Raw genomic sequence first — 16,112 nt, 5'->3', positions numbered from 1 at the left:
CGATGATGGACGTGAGGATGGGCGGGGATGGGATGATGGACGTGAGGATGGGCGAGGATTGGATGATGGACGTGAGGGTGGGCGGGGCTTCAATGACAGACGAGCGCGTGGGCGGGGCTTCGATGACAGACGTCTGAGTGGGCGGGGCTTCGATGACAGACGAGAGGGTGGGCGGGGCGTCGAAGACGGATGTGAGAGTGGGCGGGGCTTCGATGGCAGACGTGAGAGTGGGCGGGGCTTCGGTGACATACGTGGGATGGGCGGGGCTACGGGGCCAATCGCGGGCGGCGATTGGATATGGGATGCGAGGATGGGCGGGGTCTCGGTGACGGACGGGACGGGGCGGGGCCTGAGCGGCGGCGTGGTGCGGCGGATGGTTGCTTTCCCTTTCGGCGGCGGCGATGGCGGACCAGGCGTGGCTGGAGCTGAAGGAGCAAGCCGAGCGGGTGCGCCAACTGAAGGCGGAGAAAGCTCCTCAGGACCAGGTCAGTGCAAGGACAAGCTCCTGTGACCGGTGAAGCCGCGGGCTCGAGTGGCGGCGGGGAATCATGGCCTCAGCCCCGGGGATCGGGCCGAGGCCGGGGATTGGGAGCAGGCCTGGCGGGAGAGTGAGCTTGCTGCCCTGATGATTCAGTAGGCCGCAGGTTTGATCCCCGGCCTGTGTTGATGGAACAGTTCGGGTAGGAGATGGGGGAGCTGCAGCCTGGCTTAGCTGTGATACTCCTATGGCAGAATAGCCCACTGATACTACCCCTCCCCCCATGGTCGAGTAGCCTACTGACACTCCCCCCATGGTCGAGTAGCCCACTGACACTTCCCCCCCATGGTCGAGTAGCCCACTGACACTCCCCCCATGGTCGAGTAGCCCACTGACACTCCCCCCATGGTCGAGTAGCCCACTGACACTCCCCCCATGGTCGAGTAGCCCACTGACACTCCCCCCATGGTCGAGTAGCCCACTGACACTTCCCCCCCATGGTCGAGTAGCCCACTGACACTTCCCCCCCCAGGTCGAGTAGCCCACTGACACTCCCCCCCCGTGGTCGAGTAGCCCACTGACATTTCCCCCCCATGGTCGAGTAGCCCACTGACACTTCCCCCCGTGGTCGAATAGCCCACTGACACTCCCCCCATGGTCGAGTAGCCCACTGACACTTCCCCCCCGTGGTCGAATAGCCCACTGACACTTTCAGGGCATGACATTTAAAACAAACAAAACACGAATCACTATTGCAGTGTAGATTTTTTTTTAATGCTTTCTTTTGTTCTTGGACTTGGTGGGAGCAGAGGAAGCAATTAATGAGGAAAGACATTAATATAAGAACATAACATAAGAAATAGGAGCAGGAGTGTGCCTTTCGGCCCTTCGAGCCTGCTCTGCCATACAATGAGATCATAGTTGATTTTCTGCCTCAACTCCACATTAATGACGTGGACTTGGGTGTACAGGGCCCAATTTCAAAATCTGCAGGTGACACATAACTTGGAAGCGTAGTTAACAGTGAAGAAGATAGTAATAGACTTCAGGAGGACATAGACAGGTTGGTGGAATGGGCGGACACGTGGCAGATGAAAGCCAACGCAGTAAACTGTGAGGTGATGCATTTTGATAGAATGAGGAGAGACAATACAAGCTCAATGGTGTAATTTTAAAGGGTACAATTTGCAAGAACAGAGAGACCTGGGGGTGTTTGTGCACAAATCTTTGAAGGTGGCAGGACAGGTTAACAAAGCAGTTAATAAAGCATGTGAGATCCTGGGCTTTATAAATAGAGGCAGAGAGTACAAAAGCCAGGAAGTTAAGCTGAACCTTTATAATACACTAGTTCGTCTTCAGCTGGAGTATTGTGTCCAATTCTGGGCACCACACTTTAGGAAAGATGTGAAGACTTTAGAGAGGGTGCAGAAGAGATTTACTAGAATGGTTCCAGAGATGAGGGATTGCAGTGACATGAAGAAGCTGGGGTTGTTCTCCTTCGAGCAGAGAAGGCCAAGAGGAGATTTGATAGAGGTGTTTAAAATCATGAAGGATTTAGACAAGAGTGAATAAAGAGAAACTGTTTCCAATGGCTGAAGGGTCGAGAACCAGAGTGCCCAGATTGAAGGTGATTGGCCAAAGACCCAGAGGCGACAGGAGGAAAATCTTTTTACGCAGCGATAGGATTTGGAATGCGCTGCCTGATGTGGTGATGGAAACAGATTCAATAGTAACCTTCAAAATGGAATTAGATAAATACTTGAAGGAGATATGGGGAAAGAGCGGGGGAGTGGGACTAACTGGATTGCTCTTCGAAAGAGCCAGCGCAGACTTGATGGGCCGAGTAGCCTCCTTCTGTTGCTGTACTATTCTACGATTCCAGCTTCCTGCACTGTCCCCGTATCCCTGGATTCCCTTAGTATCCACAAATCTATCGCTCTCAGTCTTGAATAAACTCAACGACTGAGCCTCCACCGCCCTCTGGGGGAGAGAATTCCAAAGATTCACTGCCCTCTGAGTGAAGAAATTTCTCCTCATCTCGGGTCCAAATGGCCGACCCATTATTCTGAGACTATAACCCCTAGTTCTAGACTCCTCGGCCAGGGGAAACATCCTCCAAGCATCTACCCTGTCCAGCCCTGTAAGAATTGTATACATTTCAGTGAGATCACCTCTCACTCTTCGAAACTCTAGGGACTACAGGCCTAGTCTTCTCAGTCTCTCCTCATAGGACAACCCCTCCCATCCCAGGAATCAGTCAAGTGAGCAAGGGAGACTGCTGTTGATGGGAGACTGGTTAGCATTTTCTCCTGCATTTTGGCTCATTGAATCTGCCTGTGGTATAAATGGACAGAAAATGTAAGTGCTGAGGCTGGCCCTCGGTGTAGGCAAGCTATAAAAGACAACTATTGAAACCCCATTTATGTCGGAGCCACAGATTGAAACTTAGCTGATTTGTGTAAAATCATTGTGAATATGCACTTGTACTGTAATAGTACATGCTTAAAAAATACCTTACACCTCTGACCATCCAGTCTAAAGTTGGCTTTAGATCATTAAATTTGCATTATAAATGGATAAATGTTAATGGATGTATGTTCTGTCATCTTCTCAGTATCATTTACACCAGGGCTGCAGTTGAACTGCAAACAACTTCAGCTGAATTGGAACACAGCTGTATAAATTCTGCAGGACTACAGTCATTTTGAATCATTCCTATCCAAACTTAGTACAATCCTTTTAAAAGAAAAATGCCATTAAAGCTGAGGAAAACTCAATTGGAGGGAGACAGTGATTGAATGAAATTGCATCACATTTATTTCCCTGAAATTCATCCTGATAGAAACATAGAAGATAGGAGGAGTAGGCCATTCGGCCCCTCGAGCCTGCTCCGCCATTCAATGAGATCATGGCTGATCATCCAAATTCAGTATCCTGTCCCTGCTTTCTCCCCATATCCCTTGATCCCTTTAGCCTCAAGAAATATATCTAACTCCTTCTTGATGCTGTTTGTTGTAAGGGTGGAGCTGTAACTGGCTGATGTAATGCTGGCTGAAATTGCCTCAGGAAGTACTGCAAGGGGAAATCATCACAAAATTGTTAAATTATGTTTAGGCATTTATTTGGACCAGAGATCTTCCAGATTAGCGTGATATTATCAGCTGCAGTATTCATATCAATATTCATATCAGCCTAGATGATGTTGAGTTCATTGAAACCTGTAGCATAGTTGTATTCTGGTAAAGACTTAAACACATTAAAATTCAATGGCTGGGGGGGGGTCTAGAACGAGGGGTCACAGTCTCAGGATACAGGGTGGGACATTTAGGACTGAGATGAGGAGAAATTTCTTCACTCAGAGGGTGGTGAACCTGTGGAATTCTCTACCAGAGAAGGCTGTGGAGGCCAAGTCACTGAATATATTTAAGAAGGAGATAGATTTCTAGACACAAAAGGCATCAAGGGGTATGGGGAGAGAGCGGGAATATGGTATTGAGATAGAGGATCAGCCAAGATATTGAATGGCGGAGCAGGCTCGTAATTTTCCTCCTATTTTTCTATGTTTCTGTGTACTCGGCAGATCAGGCAGCATCTGCGGAGAGAGAAACAGAGTTAACGTTTCAGGTCTGACGAAGGGTCATCGACCTGAAACATTAACTCTGTTTCTCTCTCCACAGATGCTGCCTGACCTGCCGAGTATTCCCAGCACTTTCTCTCTTTATTTCAGATTTCCAGCATTACAGTAATTAGCTTTTGAACTATAACTAGAACACATTTTGTAAATGAGGAAAGATGCTGCTGTTGGTATATAAGCAGTCATGAAATTCCATGATCCAGGTTAACCTTGGGTAAACCCTGTCCTGTCTTCCCCACCGAGATCTGTGTAATGCTAATAGTCGTTATCACACCTGAAATGTGTCCTATTGGTGAATAGGTGAACTGCTGGCATCCTTGGGGCAGTGTGGGTGATGTGACACTGTCAGCTACAGAGAAGGTTTATAGTTTATATCGTGTGGGGGAGAAAATGTGAACGTGTATGTCAGTGTCCACTCCACAATAGGTTTGTTCAGCAGTGATAGTGAAAGAGAATTTATCAACTGTAACAGGGCTGGAAGAACCTCGCCAAACAAAAGTATGGGTGTAACATAAACCAATAAAGGGCACAGATTAGTGTGCAGTAACAATTCAAGGAAATGTGAAGCCCCAAAGTGAGTGGGATACTTGTATTGAAGTACAAGTATGTGCAAACTTATCACCGGTTAATCTTCAAATCCATTTATAAATTGAAATGAATTAATTGCTTGTAACCTCCCCCTGCAACGTTGGTGGCTGTAACATTGTTGTACTGGAGTTGGAGAAATAATTAGCACCTATATACGACATGCTGTTGTTTCTTGGCTTTAGTAACTATAAGGAATGGGCTCAGCTATAAGTTTCGAATGGTTACAAAGGCCCAGTGACTTGCAAAATTATTCTTCCAGACCTGTGTGATTTGAAATCTGTTGTTCGGTTGAGTTAATTATCGTTGTTACTCCTCCCCACCATGCTTTGCTGCCACACTGTACCACTGGTTAGTGGTAGTTGCTGACCAGTTTTCTCCTGTTCCCCCATGCACTGTCCACCTGGAAACTCCTTCCCTCCCTCGTGCACTGTGTAAATTTGGGGCCCGGTGAATTCTGGACACTGGACGCAATCTGCGGGAATGAACATTTTGACGGGCGGATTTTAACGGGACTTGCATGTTAACGTTAATGGGACTTTTGTGATTTATTGGACGTGTGGAGCACATTCCGCCCTTGTGCACCTAACCTGAAACCAAAATGAACAAATTTGGAACAATTGCGGCGAAATACTGGCCTGGATCCGTCTGCTACCGGATTGGACACTGCAACACGGCTGCACGCGTGATGTGCTCTCTGCCTCACGAACAGGTGCGTAACCTTTTTAAAAAAAAAAAAAAGTTTTCATCTCGTTGACCAGCAGGTCCGGCATTTAAATTTTGTAGCCAATTTATGTAGAATATGAAAACATTTTAGTGATTAGGCGAACGCAAAATGGAGAGACTAGAAATTGCAGCCCAAGAATTTACCTGTTCAGATTTGAATTTTTACTGCAATTGTACAAAAAAAAAACCCTCTGCTAAGTGTCATCTGAAGAAGAGCAACGTTGATGGCTTCTGCAGAAATCTGTGGCCTCGAATAGTTGACTTCTCAGCTAAAGAAAGACCTGAATGGAGGTAGAAGGACTTCTGACAGCTCCAGGGAACTCTCTATTCCATGGGCCAGTCTGTTTTTTCCCGAAGTAATTCACTTCACAAGCTATGGAGTTTAACCCCCCCAAATATTATAGTAGTAATGTTACTGAAATAGCTTCTTCGACCTCCCAAACCTGTGACCTCTACCACCTAGAAGGACAAGGGCAGCAGGGGCATGGGAACACCACCACCTCCAAGTTCCCCTCCGAGTCACACACCATCCTGACTTGGAAATATATCGGCCAATCCTTCACTGTCGCTGGGTCAAACTCCTGGAGCTCCCTCCCTAACAGCACTGTGGGAGCACCTTCATAGAAACATAGAAGATAGGAGCAGGAGTAGGCCATTCGGCCCCTCGAGCCTGCTCCGCCATTCAATGAGATCATGGCTGATCATCCAAATTCAGTACCCTGTCCCTGCCTTCTCCCCATACCCCTTGATCACTTTAGCCTTAAGAAATATATCCAACTCTTTTTTGAATATATTTAATGAACTGGCCTCTACTGCCTTCTGTGGCAGAGAATTCCACAGGTTCACCACTCTCTGGGTGAAGAAATTCCTCCTCATCTCAGTCCTAAATGGCTTACCCCTTATCCTTAGACTATGACCCCTGGTTCTGGACTCCCCGACCATCGGGAACATCCTTCCTGCATCTAGTCTGTCCAGGCCTGACAGATTTTTATAGGTTTCGATGAGATCCCCTCTCAATCTTCTAAACTCCAGCGAGTATAAGCCCAATTGACACAATCTCTCCTCATACGTCATTCCTGCCATCCCAGGTATCAGCCTGGTGAATCTTCGCTGCACTCCCTCCATGGCAAGAACGTCCTTCCTCAGGTAAGGCGACCAAAACTGCACACAATACTCAAGGTGCGGTCTCACCAAGGCCCTGTACACCGCACGGACGGCAGCGGTTCAAGAAGGCGGCTCACCACCACCTTCTCGAGGGCAACTAGGGATGGGCAATAAATGCCGGCCTTGCCAGCGATGCCCACATCCAGGGAACAAATAATTAAAAAAAATTATAATATCACGCTGATGGAATCTGTACAATTAAAAGCCTTTGCATCTAACAAGCAATCATAGCATCACTCCTTTCAGACCTCTCTTGTCTCCAGAACAAAACATCACGATCAGCTTGAATAACCACTTGTCTGTTTAAATTACCAGTCAATTGTCTGGTACGTTTTTTTTGCTACCTTTGATTAGCCAGTGAGGAATGAGTGGCCAGCAGAAGCTGAGCAATTAGATCGGCATTTCTTTTCAAAGCTGCTATTCACAAACCGCCAAGCGCCACAAAACGGGACAATTTGTATCGCTTAAATATTTTTGTCACGCTGCTCTCAGCTGCCATTTTCCGCTTTCGCGCAGGTGTGCAGCGAAAATTCAAATTTGTGACCGAGCACATTAAAAGTTACACAATTCACCGCGCGCGCACTCCCTGATTGAACAGCCTGGTAGCGCTCGCTGTCGAGGCTCGCACTTGGGGAAGGTAACTTATAAAATACTAACAGGACTAGACAGACTGGATGCAGGAAGGATGTCCCCGATGGCCGGGGAGTCCAGAACCGGGGGTCACAGTCTAAAGATAAGGGGTAAGCCATTTAGGACACAGATGAGGAGGAATTTCTTTACCCAGAGAGTGGTGAACCTGTGGAATTCTCTACCACAGAAGGCAGTAGAGGCCAATTCATTAAATATATTCAAGAAGGAGTTAGATATATTTCTTAAGGCTCAAGGGATATGGGGAGAAGGCAGGGACCGGGTACTGAATTTGGATGATCAGCCATGATCTCATTGAATGGCGGAGCAGGCTCGAGGGGCCGAATGGCCTACTCCTGCTCCTTTCTTCTATGTTTCTATGTACCTCAGCAACTGCAAACCTTTTTTCTAATTTAGGGATCGTATTGCTTTTCAGTTGCTGGTATCAGTGAGACATACTAACCTGACCCCTGCCAATCTCAAGACTATGTCGGTTTTGAAATGTTGGTGCCTGCAGAGACACTAAATGTTTTGACTCTGCGGTTTGGAGTATCTTTTAACCGTATTGTTCCACGTGAGCGAGTTCCAATGTTCTGTAACTTTCATCAGTACTAGATCCATGGAAAACTGATGGGAATTGAATGTAAGGATAGCTCCTGCATTCATTAATGTCTCTGCACTATTTTGGGTTCTGGAAGCACTCGCACTGGAACAAGTAGCTTTGAAATGTCTATAATTTGCAAAATATTCCCCCAGCCCGGGAGAGACCTTTTAGTGTTTTTTCTGCCAAATTACAGCAAATTCTCAGCTTCCCCTTTGCTAACTACCGTTGCAATTTAAAGTCTGTAGAGGGCATATTTTTAATTACATTGGCTGAATGGGGAAGATTTTATTCACTGTATTGTTTTTAGTGTTTCTTTTATTATTTTATTCAGATTTCAGAGGAATTGGCAAAGTTGCTGGAGCTGAAAGCTCAGCTTGGAATTAATGATGGGAAACAACAGTTCGTACTCAAAACACCCAAGGTATGTTCACTGTCTGTGTATGGGCTGCTGTATAAATCCTGTTTATGTTGCATGGGGTACTTTGGATAGCCAGGTGGGCTTGAAAGCAACTCGAGTTTGTCTGCACAGAGGCAGCTGGGAGTGCTCCAGCCATCTTTGCCTTCAGCACAGACGGCATCTGCATCGGTGGCAGGTGAGCGGCCTTTGATGATGCCCGCCGCCGCCGCCTCAAAATGGCAGCAGTGGCATCGCGGTTGTATTGAGAGTTTTCCATTATGGCGATCGTGATTTAAAAAAAAAAAATACTGCGGTCTCGTACTGAAGGAGGGTGCTCCCCTTCGGCCTCTTAAGCAAGCTTTTGATGTTACAGGGAACCAGAGACTACAACCCGAAGCAAATGGCTATCCGCGAGAAAGTCTTCAGCACCATCATTAACTGCTTTAAACGCCACGGAGCCGAGACCATTGACACCCCAGTGTTTGAGCTCAAGGTAAGGCATTCAGTGGGGCTGTGCAGCGGCTGAATATTTTTCTCTTTTCATTGGTACGGAGTTGGGGGGGGGGGGGTTCGCTGATAGAATGGTGCTGTTGTCAGGGTCACTTAGCACATTGGCACTAGTACATTGTGGGGAAATTCACACCCGAGCCAATAAGCTTTAACATGCAATAGGCTTTTGTGTGATGCTCCTGAAATTTCAACCGTTGTCACCAGTGTTCCCGTTGAGCTGCAGCCGTGCATTGGTCTGGAGGTCCCGCACAGGCCACTCGCCGGCATTTAAAGAGAAGAAAACGCACATGTCTGATAATTTAAATGTTCCACGCAGCCCATTAAAGGGGCCGCGCGCACAAATAATTAGTGGGAACATTGGTTGTTACCACCAACAGTGCTGGATCTGTAACCATCAGTATTTTCCTCTTCATCTCCAAATTTGCTCTCAATCTAAGTTCAGAAGCCCACAATCCATAATGTCAAGGCAGTATTTATTGCCCATCCCTAGCTGCCTTCATTAAGAGTCAACCACATAGACTGGAACTGCAGCCTTATGTAGGCCAGACTGGGTAGGTCTGGGAGGTTTCTTTCTCTGCGCCAATTGGGTTTTTACAACAGTCCGGCAGTTTTCATGGGCACTTTTTCCCCCGACAAACTGCTGAGCTTAATTTCACAACTTGCCGTGGTGCAGTTGTGCAAATGGTGCATCTTTCTGCTATCTAACAACCTAAATGGTGCATCTTTCTGCTATCTAACAACCTCTGGGTTGCTCATCTAGCACCTTAACCACTAGACTACCATACCTCTGCTGCTGGGTGTTGCTCTCAAATCAAGAGGATGTCATGTAGTTGACTTGCTACCATCAACGTTCTGATTTCTTGCAATCCTAGCGCAATACAGTAGCAGCCCCGTTGAGTGCTTAGTTCTTGCAGTGCATTGCTTGCTGATTTTCCCCTTAACCTGTCAATGCGGTAGGATTATATACATGGGCTTGGATGAGGTTGCTGTTAAGTTGGCTAACAGGAACACGTTATCCAACATGATTAAATTATGCCTGTCTGTGCTGGGATACTCCATCGCTACTGCATCATAAGGTGGAGTTGAGGCGTACCTCTATCTTTCTGCCAACCTATGTCATGTGCGTTAGCCAGTGGGCTATATGCAGATGGTATGTAATAAACTACTTGGGGGGGAAGTTCAGACAATTCATGCTATTGGCTCATTGGTTTTAGTGATAAAGGATTGAATCCCTATCACAGTGCCTGAGTTTGACTTGTGACTGTTCAAATTTTACTGGCCATAATTCCCACATTGCTCCTGATCTGCTTTGATAAGGTTTGTAGATAATTGGGTATTGTACATAGCTGATGGGCGTGTGGATGATAGAAGTTGTACTATAATCGCTGCACATTGATTGAAATCCACGGTTGACACCAGAAAAAGACAGTATTTGTTGCATAGTAAGTGTTACACTGATTCTTATTTCACTCACAAGGCCCGTATAATCTATTCATGAAAATATATTTTTAATTATCTTTTGTTGAATCACAGTATATTTCTGTTCTTTAGGAAACTCTGACAGGAAAATATGGTGAAGACTCAAAACTTATCTATGACTTAAAGGACCAGGGTGGTGAGCTGTTGTCATTGCGTTATGACCTAACCGTATCCTTGATCTGCTGTATGTGAACTAAGTTCAACAGTAACAACAACTTGCATTTATCTAGCACCTTTACCGTAGTAAAGCGTCCCAAGGCGCTTCACAGGAGCGATTAGCAAACAAAATTTGACACCGAGCCACATAAGGAGATATTGGGGCAGATGATCAAAACCTTGGCCAAAGATTTAGGTTTCAAGGAGTGTCTTAAAGGAGAATAGAGAGGCGGCGAGCTTTAGGGAGGGAATTCCAGAGCTTAGGGCCCAGGCAGCTGAAGGCACGGCCGCCAATGGTGGAGCGATTAAAATCAAGGATGCTCAAGAGGCCAGAATTAGAGGAGCGCAGATATCTCGGAGGGTTGTAGCAATGTTCCCTCTTCTTTTTTTGGGTGCGTGGTCCCTTTACAGTTTCGCACATACGCGAAACTTTACATTGAAAAAGCTGGTTCACATTGGTGATGGGGATTACAAAGATAGGGAGGGGCAATTCTTGAATCATTGCAGTGTGGTGGGTGGGGACTGGGTGTTGCAGTAGGGTCGAGAGACTGGGTAACGCAGTGAATTTATCACACTGGCCTTTCATCTATGGGAGCTGGGCTCAAATCCAGCTAAGACTAATGGGATGAAAGTCTTCTCTTTTCGCTGAGCTAAGTGAATTGAGCTTGGGGACATCTTGCTCCAGTTCCTAATCGTTGTGGGCTCACCGTACAAAACTGCCCCAAATTAGGTACTTTCACTCCGAGGTCCCAGGATCGCTGGTGTAGGAAATGGAAATTTGCCACGTTGGTACAGTGATGTTTGCTCCTCTGAGATTGGGGCAGAGACACCTTTTTGGGAGTGCTGATATTGAGTGCTTGAAATGGAAAGTGTGGATTCTCCCCCGCACTTTTTAAGCACAAAAATCATCTTAAAAAAAAAAAAAATTATGCATTTGGGAGCAAATTATTGCACTTGGTTAGAGAGGAACAGATGAATATTCATGGCTGTACAACAGCTTGTTTGTTCACGTTTTAATTGAATCCGATTTTTAGCCAGTTTCAAGAAAAGCTTTAACATTTGTCAGCCGTGGCTCGTACCCTGGCCTCTGAGTCAAAAGGCTGTATGTTCGAGTCACACTCCAGAGACCTGAGAACAAGTCTAGGCTGAAACTCCAGAACAGTACTGAGGGAGTGCTGCACTGTCAGAGGTGCCGTCTTTCAGAATAGATGTTAAACCGAGGCCCCGTCTGCCCTCTCAAGGTGGATGTAAAAGATCCCACGGGCACTATTTCGAAGAAGAGCAGGGGAGTTCTCCCCGGTGTCCTGGGGCCAATATTTATCCCTCAATCAACATCACTAAAAAGCAGATTATCTGGTCGTTATCACATTGCTGTTTGTGGGAGCTTGCTGTGCACAAATTAGCTGCTGCGTTTCCTACATTACAACAGCGACTACACTTTATTTTATTCCTTTATGGGATGTGGGTGTCGCTGGCAAGGCCAGCATTTATTGCCCATCCCTAGTTGCCCTTGAGAAGGTGGTGGTGAGCCGCCTTCTTGAACCACTGTAGTCCGTGTGGTGAAGATACTCCCACAGCGCTGTTAGGGAGGGAGTTCCAGGATTTTGACCCAGCGACGATGAAGGATCGGCGATATATTTCTAAGCCAGGATGGTGTGTGACTTGGAGGGGAACTTGGAGGTGGGGGTGGTCCCATGCGCCTGCTGCCCTTGTCCTTCTAGGTGGAAGTACTTCAAAAAGTACTTCATTGGCTGTAAAACGCTTTGGGAAGACCTGAGGTCATGAAAGGCGCTATAGAAATGCAAGTCTTTCGTTCTTATTTGTGGAATTTCTAAACAGGCTTTTTCCCCATAGTGCCTGAATTTGAATTTTTTTTGGATGTTTTTCTTGCTCCGTCTGCCTAGTAGCTTTAACTATCACTGGAAAAGAAAATGCAAATTTAGTGTGATTGAGATAACTTGAATGAGAGGACAAAGACTGGGTGCCAGTTAAAACGGCCATTAAGCAACCTGATTAGCACGATTTTGCTTACTGAGTGCAACTAAATTTAAGCCCTTATCTGATAGGCCTAGTTCAACCAGTCGACATAATCCGAGGTCACACACTCTCCTGTGCAATGCTGTCCACGTCCGATGTGTGCCCTAAATTGTACATTTTTATTAGCTCTTTATTTTATAAGTCCTAGTTTATTCAAACAATACCGATACCAGCGCAAGATAGAAAATGTAGGACACGGCAGGGGAAAAAAATCAGAAGAATGTTGTAAACTTGTTGAGAGCAGATTTGAGTCCAGTTAAGCAGAGCACACCTTTAGCAAACAGCTCAATGCATTCAACTTAATGAAATACCTGATTTCTGAGGCAGCTTTCTGTTTGTCTCTCTACAGAGCTGGCCACAAAGCGAAACTAAAAGCAATCTTCGGTTTCAGAAAATCTGGCTCTATCACTTGAAGTCCAAGGTGCTACTTAAAAGGGCTGCACTGTACATTCCCTCATCAATGTGCTGCAGCTAGCAGGGTTCCACTTTCCCTGAAAGTAATCTAGACCTTGGACAGCATATAAAAGCACTTCTATCTCTTACAAAACAAGTTCTGTGGTCTCTATGCATTCGCTGATCTTGAGTAGCCCGAGTCAAAGTTGTCCATTGTGCCGGCTCTTTGAACGAGCTGTCCAATTAGTCCCACCCCCCCCACCCCCCTGCTCTTTCCCCATAGCCCTGCACATTTTTCCCCTTCAAGTATTTATCCAATTCTCTTCTGAAAGTTATTATTGAATCTGCTTCCACCGCCCTTTCAGGCAGTGCATTCCACATCACAACAACTAGCTGCATTTAAAGTCTTCACGTCGCCTCTGGTTCTTTTGCCAATCACCTTAAGTCTGTGTCCTCTGGTTACTGACCCTTCTGCCACTAGAAACAGTTTCTCCTTATTTACTCTATCAAAACCCTTCATAATTTTGAACAACTCTATTAATTCTCCCCTTAACCTTCTCTGCTCTACGGAGAGCAACCCCAGCTTCTCCAGTCTCTCCACATAACTGAAGTTCTGCTTCCCTGGTACCATTCTAGTAAATCTCCTTTGCACCCTCTCTAAGGCTTTGACATCCTTCTAAAGGTGCGGTACCCAGAATGGGAAGCTGGGGCCTAACCAGCTTTATAATATGTTTTTTTTAATTGATGGAAGGCAGAGTAATGGTACTGCTGGTGCCACCTTTTAACTTTTATGACTTCTGCATGTTCTCGCCCACTAGCAGTCTGACGCAGTCTCCCAAGAAGTGCACTTTACAGTTACCAGACTTGGCAAACTCACTGTCCTATTGTTCATCATTGGAAGGTAGTGGAATTGGTTTGGTTGAAGATGGACTGTTTCAAACATTTAAAATGCCGAGATCTGCTCATTACCCAGCAGGTAGTTGCACTACCTACTTTGGTATTGAGCCACATGCATAGAAATGTAGCAGACCTGATGTCCAGCCTGTGCTCAGTAAGTTGGTGCGGACACTACATTTGACCTTGATGCCCACAGAATAGGGAAGGAAAAAAATCACAGGAGTTCTCATTCCTGATTGATATTCATTTATCCCTGCTGGAAAGTGCGTTTTTTTTCTTCATTCTTGTGATGTGGGCGTCGTTGGCAAGGCTGGCATTTATTGTCCATCCCTAATTGCCTTGAGAAGGTGGCGGTGGTGCCTTCTTGAACCGCTGCAGTCCGTGCGATGAAGGTACTCCCACAGTGCTGTTAGGGAGGGAGTTCCAGGATTTTGACCCAGCGACGATGAAGGATCGGCGATATATTTCCAAGTCAGGATGGTGTGTGACTTGGAGGGGAACCTGGAGGTGGTGGTGTTCCCATGCGCCTGCTGCCCTCGTCCTTCTAGCCTAGGTGGAAGAGGTCGTGGGTGTCGTGTATGTAACTGTTCTACCTTTAAGAGAACTATTGTATGTAACCGTCCACCTTTAAGAGAACTATTTTAGGTGTGGCACTACTTTATCTTGGCTGCTGTATACTGTAATACCGACGGTGACCACACCGGTATATAAGTGCTGTGTCAGGATTTATTGGGCAGATTCGCCCTGACCTTCGAATAGTAAAGTCCTGTTAAAGTTACTCTTGTAGTCTGTGTATTAATTCGCCATAATACCTACAGACTTTACAGTGGGTGCTGCCGAAGAAGGCTTGGCGAGTTGCTGCAGTGCGGTGCGCTGGTGGTGGAGGGAGTGAATGTTTAAGCTGCATATAGAGGTCGGGTGAGAGCAGATGGGACTCAGTTCTGACTTTCACTTGGCAAGGCTCAAAATGAGGACTAGTAAATTGGGTGAAATACTGGAGGACAACTGGCAGGCAAGGAACCAGACCTCGATGCGCGTCACAGTCTTCCAGTGGTAGAATAAGGGAGGTATTTCTGTGAAGGATTTTAAAATTGAGGCATGATGGAAAGTAATTATTTCAATAATTGCAATCTCCTGCTTTATGTGACCAACATAAAAAGCATAACATTTCACGTAGAACTGTGCAGCCAGTCTGTCATCATTACTATATTTCTCCTTGACCTCCTTTTCTCAGGTTCCTTTTGCCCGTTACTTAGCTATGAATAAAATTACCAATATTAAGAGATATCACATTGCAAAAGTATATCGAAGAGACAATCCAGCCATGACCAGGGGCCGTTACAGGGAGTTCTATCAGTGTGTGAGTATATGTCGGTCGGATGTTTTTGGAGAAACAGCCTACTTAGGACTCATTTAAGTTGCAGAAGTGGAACCATTTTGGAATAGCTGAATATTAATGACCATAACGAGAAAAGCACAAAAAGCTGCAAGCATATTTTACGGACAGTTGCACTGTAAAAACCCAGTGTACAGGTTGCACTGTTATATTTTACAGTGCTGCTTTGTCCCGCTTTGTTGTCTATGATGTGCTGATCTGTACATGGGTGGTTGTTGTTTCCCATGACAGGAAAAGCTTATTTGTCTAGTCTAGTTTGGCTGTCCATTTGTTGGCCTCCTGAGATGCCAAGTGGTATATAGGTATTCAAACTGGGGTCCCTGGAGGGATTCTTCGCTGGGATCCCAGGGAATCCACGAGGCCATTGCTTTCTCGATATTTGATGACTTACCAGCGCATTTTTGTTGCTGTCTACTACAGGAAACTCTTTATTATCCGGCACCAACGGGACCGGCGTGGTGCCGGTTTATCAAAAAGTCCGGATTACAGAGAGGTATAGTTTAAAAGGTACGAGAGCTCCGTACACAGCAACAAATCCAGGCTTCCCTGTTGCTTAGCAACATGTGCAGGAACTCCAGCCACAGACCAAGCGTCCCTGTTGCTTAGCAACAAGTGCACGAACCCCAGTTAAACAGCCACAGATCCAGGAACTGCCACTAATATGAAGTAAAACTTACCTGAACCTACTCCTGAATTTTGCCGGTTAACAGAGAGTTTCCTGCAATAAAAATGCTTTCTGCAGTGAGAGAACTATTTTCCTTTGGGCAGTTGATGCTATCTTTTGGAATTTAGGAGCGGGGTTCCCGGAAGTGTGTCATTATTGGTAGGGGTCCTCAGAGGTATGTCAGTATTGACGGAGCCTTTGCGAGTGAGTCAGTATTGGAAGGGATTCTGAAAATGACTCAAATAATTCAAAAAGCTTTAGGTTTTGGCAAACGGTTTAGAGAATGAATTAAAGTTAACAACTGTAATGATCTTTATCTGCTGATTTATTTTGCTTCTCTATAAACCTATATGTTTCAATAAAAA

The 16,112-nt window shown here is 45.9% G+C and overlaps 1 protein-coding gene across 2 annotated transcripts in view; it reads left to right on the top strand.

Annotated features, from left to right (window-relative positions):
* The first annotated feature begins 334 nt into the window (after nt 1–334).
* Nucleotides 335–16,112, top strand: part of hars (histidyl-tRNA synthetase) — a 33,768-nt gene continuing 17,990 nt past the window's right edge. The window contains exons 1-6 of one of the 2 annotated variants that reach the window (XM_085995989.1): nt 405–485; nt 5,054–5,409; nt 8,150–8,239; nt 8,589–8,708; nt 10,277–10,372; nt 14,922–15,047. In XM_085995989.1, the coding sequence (XP_085852115.1) occupies nt 5,299–5,409; nt 8,150–8,239; nt 8,589–8,708; nt 10,277–10,372; nt 14,922–15,047 (543 nt within the window). In that variant the 5' untranslated portion in view covers nt 405–485; nt 5,054–5,298. Of the gene's footprint in view, nt 486–5,053; nt 5,410–8,149; nt 8,240–8,588; nt 8,709–10,276; nt 10,373–14,921; nt 15,048–16,112 lie in introns of both variants that reach the window. The other variant, XM_085995990.1, reaches the window with a different exon arrangement.

This window comes from Somniosus microcephalus, chromosome 8 (assembly GCF_052327205.1).
Source record: "Somniosus microcephalus isolate GS21.2 chromosome 8, FLI_Smic_1.0, whole genome shotgun sequence".
Taxonomy (NCBI): Eukaryota; Metazoa; Chordata; class Chondrichthyes; order Squaliformes; family Somniosidae; genus Somniosus; species Somniosus microcephalus.
The sequence above is the reverse complement of the archived record's forward strand: the minus strand, read 5'-3'. Positions and strand labels throughout refer to the sequence as shown.